The 18,690-nt window shown below is 46.9% G+C and overlaps 1 protein-coding gene across 1 annotated transcript in view; it reads right to left on the bottom strand.

Annotated features, from left to right (window-relative positions):
* Positions 1-6,462: 6,462 nt before the first annotated feature.
* LOC147736778 (uncharacterized) overlaps positions 6,463-18,690 on the bottom strand; it is a 71,401-nt gene continuing 59,173 nt past the window's right edge. Inside the window, exon 3 of the mRNA XM_086953487.1 lies at positions 6,463-8,769. Within this exon, the coding sequence (XP_086809613.1) occupies positions 7,736-8,769 (1,034 nt within the window). The 3' untranslated portion in view covers positions 6,463-7,735. The remainder of the gene's footprint in view (positions 8,770-18,690) is intronic.

Genomic DNA, 18,690 nt, shown 5'->3' on the forward strand with positions numbered 1-18,690 from the left:
GGGAAGCCCTAGGAGATGCGGTTCAATTGTAGGTCCGTCTTAAGAATAATATATTTACGTACACTGGGCTTCAACTCACGCTCTTCCCTGTTCACCAGCCGCTGTCTAAAGAAAAGTCTCCTTGGCCCAAAGAAGATCTTTTCTTTCTTTGAATTCGGATTACTATAGAGATCCGCCCTACCAAGAGTCCTATATCCATCCTGGATGTATTTTAACCAAGGAATGTAGTGGGCATGGTCCAGAGCCATACAATCCCTTAGGATCTCTCTATTTACGGCGGTACCCTTGTTCAACCAGACTTTGAGCCAATGAGAAAGGGGGCGAACTGACAACATGTCAATTTATTGCATCTGGATTTACCTCACGTGCTAGAGGGGTCCTTATCTGGGCCGACAATAAGGCAGGTGTGAGGATGAAAAATGTACACATTGACCCAAGCGGTAGATTTGTGGTGACCCGTTGTTATAAGGAAGACGTAGCAGTCCTGTTGGTTGGACTCTACAGTCCTAATTATGATGACCCGCAGTTTTACCACACACTCAGCACCTACCTGCACCAGGAAGACGGCCTGCCTCAGACTTGGGGGGGGGGGGGGCGAATTTTATTGCCTCCTGGAACCTGCTATGGATAGATCAATGGACCCGACCCGCAGACTGGCAGCGGCTGGAAAAACCATCACAGATATAATGGACTGTTTGGCAATGGTGGATATATGGAGACATTGCTTAAATACGGGTCAGGTATATGCACTATTCCACCGTACATGACATACCCACTAGGATAGATTATTGGTTAATCTTTAAGAGCCTAGTGCCTAGGGTTACCCAACGTGAACCTCTCCCCCATACATATTCGGATCACTCGCCAGTGATGTTGACCATGGAGCTCTGACCATGCCAGGCCTCTGCCTTTACTTGGCGATTCCCACCACGCTCTCTCCTAGACTCCGCCTTTCAAGTGGAATTGAGCCAGCTAATAAGTGAGTTTTTCTCAGACAATGTAGGCTCGTGAATACATTTGCTACGGTCTGGGAAACATTAAAAGTTTATATCGGGGGTGGTTATATCAAAGCACTCAGGGGTACTGAAATCCCCCCGGAGTAGGTGAACACTCCTAGAAAAAGAAGCATCAGAGCTAGAAACGAAACATCAACGGTTGGGAGATAAACAAACGTCCAGGTTAGACTAGAAGAGTACATTGAAATAGCAGCCCAGGAGTTTCAGCATATGGGACAGTATGCGGTAGCCAGAGCAGACGGAGAAGGGGAACACCCAGGGACAACGCTAGGGGCATTGGTGCACCCTAGGAGAGAGGTAGAGACTCTGTTGGAAGAGTTAGATGAAGATGACAAACCCCTACATGAGCCTCAACATATAGCAGAGAGATTTCGCAAATACTATGCTGAGTTCAATAGGTCTTGAATAATCCCATATAAGGCAGCCATGAATGACCATTTGGAGCACATTAAAATTACGTGGGAGCATCTGATGGCTCCGCTGGACCCGGAGGAAATCCGTGCAGCACCGGCGGGTATGAAACATGGGAAAGCGCCGGGGATGGATGGCCTAACTGTGGCTTTTTATAAAGCATATCAAGATGTCCTGATACCACACTTAAGTCACGCTCTATGAAGAAATGGTACAGTCCGGAATAATGCCACCTTTGATGCGCGAGGCCATTATAGTTGCAATACCTAAACCTGGTAAACCTCCCAATGCCTGCTCCTCCTATAGGCCTTTATCATTATTAAATGTTGACGTGAAAATATACGCTAAAGTACTTGCCAATAGGCTGGAGTTGATATTACTAAGAGTGGTGGGGCCAGAGCAGTCGGAATTTGTCCCGGGTCGGAGTATGAATACTAATCCTAAGGATGCTGCTGGATGCACTACAGCACCTGGACCAAGAAACAGAAGCGGCCGCAGTCTTTTTGGACGCCGAAAAGGCGTTTGACTCAGTCGAGTGGGTATTCATGAGAGCAACCTTGAGACGGATTGGAGTGGAAGAAGTATTTCAACAATTGGTTAGGACACTCCACAACAAACCGGTGGCACGTATTCGCATTAGTGCAATAACTACATCCCAAAGTTCGATTACAAGAGGCACCCGTTAGGGCTGCCCACTATCGCCCCTCTTATACGCTCTCATAGTGGAGCTGCTGGCGTGCGCGCTCCGAGAATATCATGGTCACAGAGGGTCGTGATCCCCGAGCTACAGACTAGTCATATCAGCATACACTGACAACATGTTGCTGTATGTTCGGGAACCAGGGAAGAATCTTACGCCTATATTAAGAGAAGTGGTATGATTTGGGGGTCTTTCAGGGCTAAAGGTTAACTGTGATAAGTCCATCAATTTTCCACTTACCCCATTCACGACCCACCAGTATTGGAATTCCCCATACGATAGACCACAGAAGCAGAACGATATTTGGGAATATAGATTCATAAAGACCCAGCAATAGTCATACTTGAGAACTACGGTAAGGCAATACAAATGTTAGAAGATGTGAACCTCTGGGTCAAACTACCACTCTCTCTCATTGGGCACATAGCTCTTATGAAAATGGTAGTCCTCCCTAGATTTCTGTTTCTGAACATACCTATTCTCCTGTCTAAAGCAATTTTTGCGACATTATGCAGTTTTCTGACAAAATTAAAATGGATGGAAAAGTAGCCAAAGGTTCGGTGGGAGGTCCTCACTCTACCTTATGACATGGGGGAGTCTTAATGTGCCAGACCTAGAATTGTACTATAAAGTGGTGCAAAGCTCCTTCACCTACTACTGGATTCATGGCCCACACGATCTGCCTAATCAGTGCTTGGAGAGAGACGACGCACACCCCCACACACTCCCACAGTAACCTTCGAGGCTCCAACCCGCCAAATTGGAGTCTTTGATCTACTGAACGCTACATCACATGCATGTTGGAGCTTGTGACATAAACAAGGGGCACACGCTTGTATTCCCACATGTTAAACTAGAGCGGTGCACCTGGCTCTCGTTAGTACTGGTAACAAATATGAAAACTGCCCTGTAAACGCAAGGGGTAACAAAGATGGGAGATCTTTTTCACACAGTAAAGGTTGGGAATTGGAGGAATATCCCTGAGCAAGGCACCCGCCATCAGCCCTGACTTGATATCACTGCCATGAATTGAGAGAACTATTAGACAAGACTGTAAAAGCCACCAGACATGCCGGCACGTTCTGCCCTGAAACAGAAGAAGCCCCAGACAAGTTAGTAAGAGTCCTCTATGCTTACGCACAGGCAGGGGCAGACCCAGTGTGACTAAAGCAAGATCGGACTCGCAGAGAGACTTGGGTAGGGCCATAGAAGATAAGGTATGGCAGTCCTGCTGCGCTAGAACTAAGACGGGATCTGTAAATGGGAGACACCAGTTGATACACTTTATGTACATAAACCGTGTGTATTATACGCTGGAAAGATTGTACCGATATGGCCTACGGGAATCTGCAAACTGCCTGCGATTCAGTGAGCAGGAAGAAGGGTTTATACATGCTGCTTGGTACTCTCCGGCGATACTTCAATTCTGGGAGGGAGTTTTCCAGGCATGGACGGCTAGAACAGCCTCACTATACAGATGGAACCAATGCTAGCTTTATTGGGAAACGATAAGGACCTAGGAAAATCGGTCAGGAAGCTAGTAGCTATTGGACTACTATTAGCTAAGCGCAGAGTAGCGATGCGCTGGTCAAGGGTCCCAGCTCCAAAATTGGGGGATCGGCACTCGGACATGGCACATTGTAATGAGTATTTGGACACTTCTAATGAGCTTCAGTCTGTGCAGAACCACCCTAGGGACTTCTGGGTCCTTTATAAGGCATACTTAGTGGACAAAGGCGAAAATGCCGAGGAAGAAGGGCACGCAGAGGGGCGATGCTGGACACAGGATACTAAAAGAGGATTGCAGGGTGCAGCGTGGTGGGCTATGGAATGGGGCTGCGGTAACACCAGACCCCTACAAAGGACGAACAAATGTATGCAGTTGAAGAATGTACGGACGACAGGTCCTCTGGGGCAGATGTGTGGGGAGAGGTCTATCAAATGAATGTCAGCAGCAGAAAGGTATACTGAAGAGCGCCACTTACCACTGAATGCTTTGTACTACTTTCTGTATCATACAAGAACTATGTTGTGCAGTGGGACTACGAGGTGGTCAAATGTGCACGTGTGATCTTTAAAATGTTAATAAAAAAATAATTTAAAAAAACAAACAGCAGAGAGGAGTTGGACAAGAAAAGAAAGGAATCCCCTGAAAGTGTGAAAGATTTTTCTGGACTATACAGCTATTTCTGATATTTCAGGAATTGCCTTAAATAAATGGAAGATCCAAACTACCTGCTTGTGGAACGGTGGAGGATGAGTGGAGCCTGCAACCTGCAACCAATTCTCAATTGCATTTTGTATTTGTTGGACTGGTAATGGTGAGCCGCAGCACAGGGAACATGAAATGCAAAGTGCCACAGAAAGAAAGTGCTTGTGTTACTAAACAAAAAGGTTTAGGCGATCCTCTAAACCAAAACGTTTGTTGATCCTCAGTTACAATAGACACACATACAGCATTGTTCCTGTGTCTTAATAAGCATGTAAGGTAGCGCAGATGGTTAAGGCATCCACTGCGGACATATGCAGCACGCAGAGCACAGGCTTGAAGCCTTTTAAGATGCAACACGTCCTCGACCCTTCTTTTGTGAAGGCGTCCCCCTCCCTATGCCGCTGCATTTAGGAAGCAAGCTGTGTTGTTAAATGAAACATATGGGAACCTTATTTTAGGCAGAATGAAGCCTGCATGAACCAAGCAGAGGTAGATGAAGGGTTCCTGCCGCTCAGGCGTCGGCACCGCAGTCACTCGTAATAATGATCATTTTATCTGAGCATGGTCCTGAGAGATCGACTCTCCTTCCAAAGCGTACAGCCCTCCATCAGCGCTAGCAGATGACGTCCAGCTCGGGTTTATGCATGTTTGTGGAAAGACCAGGATGCCATGAGCTCAGGTGCAAGCAAAGGAAATCACCACTTTGACTGTTGTTGGGCTGCTAATATACAGTAATTTACAGAGTCAACGGGCCCCTCATAGCCCTGCGCCCCGTGCCACTGCACCTGCTGCACCAATGGTAAAGTGCACAGAAGCATAAAGAGTCAGCAAGCACCAGCAGGAGTGTGTGATGAATGGACCAAGAACAGCAGGAGCATCTGCCGTCCGCTGGGAAAACGCGAACATGGACTTCAAACAAAATATTATCTCCAAGCCTAAGACTGAAAGAGATATCTGCAATCATGAGAAGCACAAATAAATGAATGCTTGCTGTGATTAATTTGTTTTTTTAAAAACCTAAGTGCCGGTGCTCATGCCACCGCTGTTGCTGCACACGTGTAAAGCTGGCGCTGCACCATTAGTTTAGTGCCCTATTGGCTAGTTCTCCTGCTGGGGGAGTTAATCATTAGGGGCCCCTTGTACAAAGCATTTTTGCAGTCGGAAACGTCCAACTGCAAAAATGCTTTCACAAATGTACCAAATACAAATTGTGATTCAGTAAAACGCTACCTACTTGCAATTAGTGTTTGCGATTTGGTATTTAAAAGGGGCGTGTTTACGGCATTTCTTCCAATTACTGAATCTGAATGGGCTGTATGAAAGGTCCGTATTAAGGTTGAGTTTTACTGACTCCCTGCAGGAGGTGGTAACCCATTTGCAAATAGGTACGGGACCTTTGAAGAATGGAAAACAAATATTTTTTAAGAGCAGGCGGCTGTCCCTCGGACCCCACTGTCTCTCAAATTAAACGAAAAAGCTTATTTTTTTTCTTTTTAAATGCATCCCATTATCCTTTAAGGAAAACGGGCTGCATTAAAAAAAAATAAACAGACTGCTTTATTAAAAACCAATCATAGACATTGTAGTCTGCTGACCTCAGCAGGCTGCCATCTCTGTGATGGCTGTGATTCCTAATGGGTCTCAAATTGCGACCTACCTCACTAATATGCATGAGGTAGGTCTATTTGTCACTTGCTAGCAATCGCTAATGAAACTCAAAAGAGTTTCATACATTAGGAATTCCGATTTCAAAATTGCGACTCAAAGAGAATGGCAAATAGGAAATCGGTATTCCTGATGCTAGTACATCCTGCCCGAAGTCTTTTTGTATTTTGCATTATTCGAATGAGGTAAGCAAAAAAGGGCTGGGATGAAAAAAAGAAATTAAAAAATCAGTCTGGACACAGTACTTACTCCTTACAAGAGGTAAATCAAGTTATACCTGGCGGTACTCATAGATAAGGGGCTGCTCAGTGGGTTCGCTGCTTTCCAGTTGGTTGCGGCAGCACTCTTTACTACCGAAGCCTGAGCGCTGCAGAGCTTACAGAGTGACCAAAAAATAAATGTGAGCCCTATAGGAGGTGATCTTAAATGCACAGAATGCTGACTCGAACCCATTGCAATTCAAGATACAGCAGGATTTATTTAGGAAAAGAGGTCTACATACATCTGCAATAAACAAAGTTCAACTACTAACTCTTAAACATATGTGGTAAAAGGTATGATGGGAAGGTAAAAGACCCCACGTTTCTTTCTGCAGCTCCAACGGTAACCACACACCACAAAGAGCGAGGAACACCTGGGCTGAAGATGGACGCAAGTCCGGTCTGAGAGGCGAGTAGGGACTTTGGCATCTGTGAATAGGGGTCTGTGCTGAGAGCCCTAGCTGTGAGCTCAAAGTTGTTGTGACGTGTAAGTAGTAGTTTAGTGTGTGTTTTCTAGGCGGTGTGAGAGCGTTGCGGCTGTGCCCTCATGTAATGGCGTGAGCGAGGTGGTAAATGAATCCTATATTCGGTTGGTACAATAGAATCAACTAGCAGTGAGAAGGACTCAGAACATTTATAAAGAAATAACACAAGGATGTGATTGGTTACCGATCATATCTCCTTACATTCTTGTATGGCTGCTCGCAATCACGCTTCACAGGTGACCAGATCTGCAATTACAGAGCCCAGGTCTAGGCAGGGAAAATTACTCATCTTAATGATGCTGCCTCACTGGGGGAACATATGACTTGGCATGCTTGCGGCAGGGTCAGAAATTACTTCTCTAAATAAATGTAGCACAGGCATACCATTATGCTTGCCTTTTGAACACTTTTAGCTGGGACTTAATGAACACTTTTAGCTGGGACTTAAACATCAGTATGCCGTACATCGTGCCCTTAAATACCGAACAATGCTAATTAGTGCATGGACTTTTAAAATAAATTAATCTGCAAGGCGCGGATCATGCCCGGACAGCCACAGCTGCCTGTAAAGCCCCACAGCCTCTCTCAGACACTAATTCAGCAAACGGCATGCGAAAAGGAAACATGCTGCACAACTTGTGACCCTCGGCAATCCGATACACTGCAGTTTAAGAGGCACGCTGCAACGTTCTCCCCTCTTCCACGGTGGTATGCTGCTAGGCCCAAGATCTGCTCTCTGTGCTCCTTCACACAAGAGATCTTTTTTTCCATGCTGCTCGCTTTTTAAAAGCAAGAGCTGCAAATGGTGCCTCAGTGATGTGTGAAGTGTATGCGCTTCGCAACGGAGTTTGTGCGCTCAGGGTTATTACACTAAATGCACACTCCCTACAGGGAACACTGGCCATTAGGAATTTATGACTATAAGCCCTCGCTAAGTTACAACATTCCAGTAAAACTTACTTTGGGGTAAGCAGGACAAAAGATTTTTACATTGAAAATGGATCTATCTTGTTTGTATTAATTGGTGTTGTAGAAATGTTCATTTTGAGTGAAGTTCCTGGCATAAACTGTTCAGTGATAGGGTTCAGTTTAGTGTGTATTATTTGGTGCTCTCCTGTGTGTGTTCTTTGATGCAGTACAAGGTTTTTCTTCTGAGTAAAGCGCTTTGAACACACTGTGCAGTGATAAGGCTTCTCTCCTGTGTGTGTTCTTTGATGCAGTACAAGGTTCCCCTTCTGAGAAAAGGTTTTGGAACACACTGTGCAGTGATAAGGCTTCTCTCCTGTGTGTGTTCTTTGATGCAGTACAAGGTTCCCCTTCTGAGAAAAGGTTTTGGAACACACTGTGCAGCGATGAGGCCACTCTCCTGTGTGTACGCGTTGATGCTGTACAAGGGTCGACTTATGAGAAAAGCGCTTTGAACACTCAGTGCAGTGATAAGGTTTCTCCCCTGTGTGTTTTCTTCGGTGCTTTAGTAGATTTCCCTTTTGATTGAAGCTCTTCTCACACATGGTGCAGTGATAAGGCTTTTCTCCTGTGTGTATGCGTTGATGCCGAAGAAGAATTTTCTTTTGAGTGAAGCTCTTGGCACATACAGTACAGTGATGAGGCCTCTCTCCTGTGTGTACGCTTTGATGAGGCCTCTCTCCTGTGTGTACGCTTTGATGGGGCCTCTCTCCTGTGTGTACACTTTGATGAGGCCTCTCTCCTGTGTGTACGCTTTGATGAGGCCTCTCTCCTGTGTGTGTTCTTTGATGCTGTAAAAAAGTTGCCTTTTGAGTGAAACACTTTTTACACGTTTCGCATTGATATGGCCTGAGGCTGGTGTGTCCTTTTTTGTGCCTCACAAGAAGTGTCTCATTGATAAATTCTTTGTCACACACATTACAAGCAAAGCGTCTCTCCTTCATGTGCATTCTGCGCCGTTTCCTTAAGTAGATATTTTGAGTAAAATTCATCTTGCCTCCGGAACCTTTATGGCTTTCTTTCCCATTCATATTTTCTAGATGTGATTGTTGTTCTGCAAAATAGAAAAAACATTGAAAATTACATGAAGAAAATATTTCTTGAAAAAGCTGCATTAATATAATATGAAGAAGTGAACAGTTACAATTCAGGGGAAAAAAATGTAAGTTCTAGGAAAAAGAGTCACACTTCCCTTTGAGACACAAGGCTAGTCCTCCTACATAAAGTGCATTGACCTGGTCCTGCAGCAGGAGCATGCTGGGAAATCAAGTGATGATTGAAAGAACCACTGTTAGACATGGAGTTTCTGGTTGGCTAGGGTAGGCACCTAAGCCGGGCAGAATCCACCACTCTAGTCAGGGTAAGCCAGATACACACCTGAGATAACCTGCGCTCACCCTCTGGTAGCTTGGCGCAGCGCAGTCAGGCTAGTTTAAAGAGGCAATGTGCAGAGCATTTGTGCAACACACTCGTGCAGCAACACAGTGAGTAAACCACAAAAGGGATTCCATGCAGGATTATGTAAAAATAAATTCTATATTGTACATCAAACAAGACCAAAATGACTTAAATCACACAGTTCGCGCAAATAATGCAGGTTTGACAGAGAAAAACACAAATTACTATGAAAACATAGGTCACAGCGCACCTGAGCTCCTATTACATTTCATACGGTAACTGTAGTGAAGATTGCATTTAGAAACCAAACGTACGGCGCAGGAGCACCTACTAAACGCTAAACAGTAATTGAGCTTGAGTCTTCCAGCAGTTCTCCTCTATGGACGGCCTGCGCCATTCTTGCGGTCATCTCCAGACCAGAGACAATGTTGAACAAGAAATGCCCCTCACGCTCTTGCGAATTTGAAGCCCGCCGGGGCCACTTGAATCGCGTCTCTTTGCCCAAGGGACACCAAGCCACCCGTGAAGGGGAGCAGGCTGGCTTTAACCCTCTTCTAGACCCAACCCGCCTCACAGTACCTTTGTGGGTGCAGGGTCACTGTCCTCAGGGCATCTGTAACTTGCTAACAATGTTGTCATGTCTCAGGAGTGGGACCCAACGTGGAGATCTTCGTGCAGTATACGAGTTAAAACCAGAGGGCGAGGCTGGCTGGAATGAGCCTTAGAATGCTGGCCCGCCGCATGTTACAGAACAACGTGTCGTCGAAAGGCCTGCCTCGAAGGCTTTGTGCAGCTCCTGTAGCTCTGCAGCCTTAGACGCTGGACTGTACCATCTTAGAGCAGTACAAATCTTCAGGGGGGTGTTCCTCGAGTCTCGCGACCAGAGGGGCCACACTAGTTTATTCTTGGTGGCTTCTGATGGTGGCAATATCTTGCCAGACTCCAGGGGTGAGGGTCACAATACAATTCAGCTGCAGTGAGCACGATGCTCAAGGACGTGTTTGTTTCTCTGGTAATGCCTCCAGGCGAAACAACGCTGTTCACGCTAGAGAAAAAACGCTCACCACATGCTGGTTTGTAAAACATGGAACACGTCCCTAGAATGCACAAAGGTACTCCCCTGGTCAGAGCGCTGCACTGTAGTCCCATGGTGCACTGTCCTGTAATGCACAAAGTTTTACCTTGGTGCAGAATGGAGCACTGGTGACATGCTAGCCCTTGTAAAATGGGCTCACCTAGCAGAAGTCTTGGAGAAAAGAGGCAACAAGGTCTTTGATGGCCCTGAGATCTCGAGAGAACAGAGGGCAAGTAAACAAGCCCTTGGAGAGCACTTCAGGGCACAAAAGGAGGTGGCAGGCAGCAGACAGCACATACAGTTAGGTTGCAAATTGGTAGTCCGTCCTGCAGCCCAGCTGTAGCAGGTCAACACAACAAGGCAGTTAGTTGAAATGGTTGTTGCTCCTGGCAGCACAGCAGTCCTCATGGCAATGAGCAGTTTGTAGAGCCAACAGTGTCTGGCTACAAGTCCCAAGCAGCGTCTAAAAACATGGGATCAGAGCTCCAGTACATATACCCAAAAATGTCTTTAATGAACGGGTGACTTCAAATGAACCCTCAGAAGTGTGCAACAATCCCTTGCAGCCCATTCCTGGCTCCAGACGATCAGTAAGGGGTAAATCAGCCTTTTGAATGAGGGCAGGACACAACCTATTCAAATGTAAGAGTGAATCACCTCTCTCCCAGCCCAAGAAGACTATCAGCATGCAGATGAATGCAGATGTATCCCCTGCCACATTCAGCCCCTTCCATTGGGAAAGCTTGGTTGTCATGACTCTTCCAAACATGATAGTTGCAGGGGTTTCCTCTGTGGTTGAGTGAGGGGGTCAAACAGTAACCTCAAAGAACAGTGTTCAAAACACCTTCGAGGTCGAGCTTCCCCAATGTAGAATGCTGAACAGCTTTCTTTAGAGTACTCATGAGGCGTTCTACCAGACCATTGGCCTGGGGTCAAAGGGTAGTGCTTTTTTTTATTCTTTATATTGAGGTGATTTAGAACGTTTTTGAATTCTTGACTATTAAAAGGTGGGTCGTTGTCAGATTTTAAGATTGCAGGTACAAGTCATGACGCAAAGATGCCATCTAGGTTTTGAATAACCCTGCTCATGTGTAGTGGATGAAAGGTCTTCTACCAATGGAAAATGGGAGTACTGATCAACAATAACTAGAAGATAATGACCATTATCCAGACGGACATATAAAATCAATAGCAATTCTCTCCCAAGCATGATGGGGCAATTCTGACAGAATCAAAGGTTGCTGACTAACTTGAGATGAAAGACAGTTGCATATGTGACAAGTCTTCAATTCTTTTTTGACCCTTTTGTCAAGATACGGAAACCAGACCCGATCACGGAGAGCTCTCTTAGAGGCAACTATTCCTCGATCTCCTTTTTGGGCAAATTCAACTACTTGTTGTCAGAGACTTTGGTGAATAACAATCTGTGTACCTTGCAGAATGGGGCCTTCCTGCGTTACTGAAAGTTCATCTCTTACATTTCTGAACTTCATATACTCGCTGTCATTAGTGACGGTCTAGAATACTGGTTCCACAACTTTTAATCTTGACATGCCACTACCTTGGCTTGTGGCAGTGGCAATTTGCTCTAAAGACATGGCAGTTGGTGTGCTCCATTTCACAATAAATTGGATGTAATCCTCCACTGTCTTAGATGGGGTACCAGGGCATAATCAGCCAGTTTCTGATCTTTCCCTGGATGATGAAGAATCGTTTAGTTGAATTCTTGTGACCTCAAACCCCAATGCTCAATTCGAGGAGGCATTTTTGCTGTGGGATTCCCAAATACCATTAACAATGCTTGGTGATCAGCCACTAATGTGAAGGGCTTTCCATACACAAACACATGGAAATTATTCACAAGCCCAAACCAGTGCCGAACTTTCTTCCGCAGGGTGCAAGTATGCACGTTCAGTTTGTTACAGGCTCCTATTGGTTTGCACCACGATATGTCTCCAAGCATTTGTGGGTCCCTTGTGCTGTGCAAGGATTGCGCCAAACCCTACAGGGCTAGCATCAACTACAACCTCTGTATGGAGTTTGAGATCAAAGTCAGGCATTTCAATGGCGCTCTCAATGGCTTGTTTGATTTTTTGGATGCTCTTCTCACACTAACGTGACCAATGAAAAGACACACACTTTTTGGTTAGTTCTGTTGCAATGACCATAGCAAAGTCTTGTATGTATCTAGAACAGTAATTGACCGTTCCACGAAATGACTGTATCATAGAAATGCTTTGTGGTGGATTTGCAGTAGACAATGCTTGCACGCTAGCTGGACCAGGTTTCATACCCCCATCACAAAAGACATGGCTGAAGAATTTCAAGCTTTTCTTGTGGAATTCACATTTGTTAGCATTCAGAGTTAAGGCTGCATCATTCAGCAAACAACATACTTGCATGAGTTTTGTAATGCTCTTTCTGTGCAGCCCCACAATACCAATATATCACTATAGTTAAATGCATTTACTACAGGCTATATGAGAAGTCAAATGACGACTTGGAAAAGTTCTGCAGCAGAGGATACACCAAAACTCAATTGCTTGTAGCAAAACAAACCAATATGCGTAGAAAAGATTGCAACGTACCTGGATTTTTCTTCAAGTGCCAATTGGTAAGATCCTTTATTTAGGTTGAGTCGAGAGAAGAACTCTGCGCCATTCAATTCAGTTATTATATCAGCAATGTGCGGACTGTGAGGTTTCTCTCGCTCAGTTGTCTTGTTGACCTGACGCATGTCAACACTTATGCGTACAGCTCCTTCCCTGTCTCTTTTAGGCACTGTTACATTGGGAGAAAGCCATGGTGTCGGACCAATGGAGCTTTCAATGATGTCATGTATAAGTAAAAAATAAAGTTTCTTTTCAACAGCTTTTTGTAAGTGAAACGCAACTCGTCTATGTTTTTTTTGTCAAAGTTATGTTTATTATTATTTAAAACAGAAACATGTGACAATCCCGCTCATCTTCACACGCAGGGGGTAGCAATTAAACCAAAGCCCAAATGCAACATGGTGGAGCAAGACAAAACCCCAAATAAGCAGGACCCCTATCACACAAGCTAGCTCTCTGAAGGATACAGCTTCTGACAGAAACGGGGTATACCATGCGACCTGCCAAGTGAAGAGGAGAAGTTGCGAAGGCTCAAGGCAATCGCACTCCCGGCGGCTCGTATAGTGGCCTACAGACCCAAGGCTAAAATGAATAGCCACCGCATTGCGGAATGTCAATCGGAGTGCTTCACCAAGTAGTTTCCCTTGTGGGCATTGTCGTAAAAGAAATGATAAGAAGGAACAAACCCACAAACAACAACAAAATACGGAACCCCCTCTCCACCCAAAACCCTCCCCCCTCCCCAGTGGTGGCAGCCACTTAAAAAAGACGGAGGTCAAGTACACATATTGTCAGGGATTCATAACTGGAAGTGGTGGAGGACTCTAACACTAGCAGGACACACTGCAGACGGAAGACCCTTGGAAAGAAAAGCGACCAATGGGCCCCAGCGGAATTTAAAGTTCTTAAAATCATCCCTAAAGATGTCAGCCATCCGCTCTAGACTCAGTAGCTTCCATAGGCGCGAATGCCAGAGGGAGGTGGCTGGTGCCTCCTTCCTTTTCTACGCCGCAGCCAGGGTGAGCTTGGCCGCCCCAATGCAGAGCCACACAATCTTTCTATCTGCCTTAGTCTGATGTTGGAGACTTGGATCACGGAGACCTAGTAGGGTAGTAGCCATCGATGTAGGGATGGAGTAACCCAACATCTCTTTAATATGGGCAAGAATTTCCTCCCAGAACGGACGGATGCTGGGGCAGTCCCACCAGATATGCTGAAAGTCCCCTAGTAGCCCACATCCCCTCCAACATCTGTCAGAGGTACCAGGGAATATCTGTCTCAGCTTGGCTGGGTATAGGTAGCAATCCATCATGGTTTTCATGTGCGCCTCCCTAAGTTCCAAGGAGTGATTAAACTTTGTGATATTTGACCATAAATGCGTCCACTCCTCGTCAGTGAATTCTTGTCGAAGGCCTCCCTCCCACATGGACATGTATCGGGGTCTAGGAGAAATCACAGTGGAAAGTAAGAACCCGTATATGAAGGAGATGACACCCTTCATGGAGGAGTTCTTGGTGAGAAAGGCCTCAAATTTCGTGAGGGGCCGTGTAGCTGCGTCTCTCACCTGAGGAGATAGTGCCCAGTGAAGTAGTTGTGCGTGATGATACCGTTCATTGTCCCCAACCCCATAGTCCCCCCTACAATTGTCAAATGTGAGCGGATCGAAGTTATGGAAGAGATGTGTTAATGCAAGGCAGCCTCCCTCCTTCCAAGCCTCAAAGGGACCCTCTTCTAGCGTTGGGGGGAAAGCAGGATTGAAGTGTAATGGCGTAAAAGGGGAGGGAAAGGCAGTCCACCTGTCATCCTTGGAAACCGAGTCCCAAACCTTCAAAGTAGTGCGGGTGGGGGTGCTGATATAATTTTTTTAGGCCTGTCGCTCTTGGGCCTCCATACCAAATCCCAGATCGTCCTCCCTACAACGCTCCGATCCATATGTAACCAGTGTTTTTCTGACTCCTGTTGTGTCCATTCTACCAATACTCGGAGTTGCGCTGCTTTGTAATACAATTGAATGTCGGGAAGCCCCACGCCCCCCTCCTTCGTCGGTCTGTGGAAAATAAAATGTTTGGATTTTACCCAAACCATGAAATAATGAAGGAAATTGACTACTTGTGCTCCGCTGAGGCGTACCAGCAACCTTTTGCCTGTGCGTGGCGGCCGGGCCTTGCTCCGCCGAGCGGTGACGACAACGAGCCACTTCCTGACTGGCCGGGCTTGGCTCCGCCGGTCAGGACTCCAATCCCCAGCAGCCTCGAACCTGGGACGCCGCTCCCCCTGTCATCAGCCAGCGCTAGGAGGCGCATAAATCAGCGTGTGCATCCGAGGACCCTGTGACTGCTCTAAAGGGAAACTTACCCCGGCCGAGCTTACTTGTGCTACGCTGAGGCGTACCAGCAACCTTTTGCCTGTGGGTGGCAGCCGGCCCTTGCTCCGCCGAGCGGTGACGACAACGAGCCACTTCCTGACTGGCCGGGCTTGGCTCCGCCGGTCAGGACTCCAACCCCCAGCAGCCTCGAACCTGGGACGCCGCCCCCCCTGTCATAAGCCAGCGCTAGGAGGCGCATAAATCAGCGTGTGCATCCGAGGACCCTGTGACTGCTCTAAAGGGAAACTTACGCCGGCCGAGCTTACTTGTGCTCCGCTGAGGCGTACCAGCAACCTTTTGCCTGTGGGTGGCGGCCGGGCCTTGCTCCGCCGAGCGGTGACGACAACGAGCCACTTCGTGACTGGCCGGGCTTGGCTCCGCCGGTCAGGACTCCAACCCCCAGCAGCCTCGAACCTGGGACGCCGCCCCCCCCTGTCATCAGCCAGCGCTAGGAGGCGCATAAATCAACGTGTGCATCCGAGGACCCTGTGACTGCTCTAAAGGGAAACTTACGCCGGCCGAGCTTACTTGTGCTCCGCTGAGGCGTACCAGCAGCCTTTTGCCTGTGGGTGGCGGCCGGGCCTTGCTCTGCCGAGCGGTGACGACAACGAGCCACTTCGTGACTGGCCGGGCTTGGCTCCGCCGGTCAGGACTTCAACCCCCAGCAGCCTCGAACCTGGGACGCCGCCCCCCCTGTCATCAGCCAGCGCTAGGAGGCGCATAAATCAGCGTGTGCTTCCTCGTCCCGCGAGGACGCGCGCGGGACGCGCCGGGCCAAGCCCGGGCAAAGGGCGGGCCGTCTGTGGCCGTCCGGGGACGACCAGGGACGGGGCGGGCCACCCCCTTTGACTTTGACTCATACGAAAGGTACTTTTTCCTTGAACCTGTTCATTTTTTGCAACTGGGGGAAAGCAATATGCTGATCCTGACATTAAACCACCTAATACAACATGGAGAACGGGGAGAAGGGCAGACACAGTCTGGTCTAGTTTGTCGGTGTCGCTTACAGTAAGGAAGCCAGGATAGATAGACTGGTTTGGGAAATAGTTAACCAAAATCTTACTATGTCCAATCCTCCAAAAACACGCTCGGCCATGAGCAAAGCACATCTAGCCGGCACCCCAAACCAAACTATAGCTGAAATGAATAATGTACCCCACAACAAAGTAAAAAAACCTACTGCAATAGACCTGATGCTGAGGAAAGTATCTGGGGAGATTGAGCGTATGGAGAGGAGTTTGTCCTCTTCACCAATTCCAATATTAGTTACCCCCCATCACAATCCAGGGATCAAACACTATCTGAAAGCCCCAATGTTGAGCTAGTGAGTAACTCAATTGAGAGCATTCCCTGCACACAACATGTAGCACAACCTGGGGCAGAAAATGTAGTGGACAGCAACCTTACCACACACAGTAAACCTAAACAACGGGGGTTGGCAAGGGCCTGCATAGGAAAAACAAATCAAGTATAGGAGCCTGCCGAACCAAAAATAGAAGAAGAAGTAGTGTCAACCAATATAAGGCCGCCAGGGTGGATAGATGAGGTAATTGGCGAACTATAAAAACATCTGGAAGCTTTTATTATAAGCCAGATAAAACCAATAGTGAGTAGAATTGGTAAAATAGCGAATGAATTTACTAAACAGGGCAAGACAATGGGCCCGTTAAGTAAGAATCCTACCACGGGCCCCAACCAACCCACAAACACGGCCACGGACAAAATAGCGGTCTCAAATAACTGTGTCAGTAATACTCAACATACGATTGCCCAGGTACATGGCCCACCTAAAGCCCCACAACACACAGAGAGGGGATCAAATCAGAAGATTGGAACTAAATACACAGATAAAGTCCAACAGCAACCATTCATACAAATGGGGCAGGAAGACCATCACTTAAACCAAGGCCCAACTACTCTTCCCAAATTGATTATGACCCATTCTATAGACCAGAAAGCCCGCCACCACATATAAATCTACCCCCGGAAGCTGGCCCCTAGGTTATAGTATTCGCAGGCCCGCAGAACAAGAATCACATTCACAGCTACATTCAAAAATTGCAAAATGGCTGAATATCCATAGGCCCTTGAATACCGGTGAAAGGGGGGAGATATTACATCTAAGAAGAGTGAAGTGGGTAGGGGGCAGGAAAAAAGATATAATAGGGGACTGCATCGTGGCAAATTTCAGAGACGTCAACCTGGTGGAATATATACTGGGAAATACAAACAGAAATCAAACCAGTACAATTTGCACCCTGCCCCTGGGGTATTTTTACCCAAGGAGACGGAGCATTAATAACCTGAATTATCCAATGTGGAGCAAAGGAAGGACACCTATTAATCAAAGGGACAGAATCCTGAATCACCCAGGCCAGTTTCCATCACCCCGTGACTACCCACAGTGGAGAAATAGATTTGCCCCCCTACAGTCGCTCGATGAAAACGACTGACTACTATCTATAGACAATGGGCAAAAAAACATAGCTATATGGGATGGTCCTGTTCGTAGCACGAAAGGGGTAGGAGGAAGCGTGGAAGTTATGAGGAAAGAAGATCCTCCAATGCAGAGGGTCGAGGTTGCTAGCGTCTTAAAACCCCTAAAAGAGTAGTGTACAGATTAAATGACCAGGCCTCAGAGGAAAAAAAAGCACCTAGGGCAGGGTTAGTCCTTTTGTCCTGGAACATAGCGGGTCTGGGGGGGAAATTTGATAACAAGGAGTGGAGGGAGTACATCACTGGCTTTAACATTATAGCGTTACAGGAGACCTGGGCTCGATACTCCGACCCCTATCAACTGGAGGGCTATAAATGCTTCTTTATACCAGCGCAGGAAGGCAAGTCAGGGAGGGCGAAGGGAGGGTTAGTCGTATATGTTGACCTAGATCTAAAAGGTACATGGTCACAACCCCCATGGGTATCAGAGACTCTACAAGCAGTGGCATTCCAGGGACAGGGACAGAGGTTCCTAATACTAAACTTTTATAACCCAGGTCCAGTCGATGGGAACTACCCAGTGCTACAAGAATCAGAGAGTAGACTAAGCGAAGAAACTGACCAAAGGCAGGGGGGCCCAGAACCAATTATTCTGCTGATGGGGGACTTTAATTGCCACTTGTGCCCAAAACTTCTCCCCGTGAGCCCTGATTGGTCCTCCTGCCCTGAAGAAAGTGGACCACACTTTGAACACAACAAAGAGGGAACACTGCTTATGAAGCTACTTGATAAGTTCACCCTCACCCATACTATTGACCTATTGGCCCTGAAAGCAGGGGATACCCTCACACCAACATTCAAGGGAAGAGGCTGCTCATCCATCATAGATTTTATTTTAATATCCGCCTTTGCAAAAGAGCAGGCCAAAGAAGTAAGAACGGAGTGGAGCCCCTTCAGCGATCACAACCCCCTAACCCTTGAATTCCCATATAATGGCCTGTCAGTAAGGAATGCGGGTGCAGACACTGAAATCCGTCCAACTGACCAGGGGAGGCGCCTAAGATGGGCAAAGATTAATGCACAAGAATT

This window comes from Lissotriton vulgaris, chromosome 1_2, assembly GCF_964263255.1.
Source record: "Lissotriton vulgaris chromosome 1_2, aLisVul1.2, whole genome shotgun sequence".
Taxonomy (NCBI): domain Eukaryota; kingdom Metazoa; phylum Chordata; class Amphibia; order Caudata; family Salamandridae; genus Lissotriton; species Lissotriton vulgaris.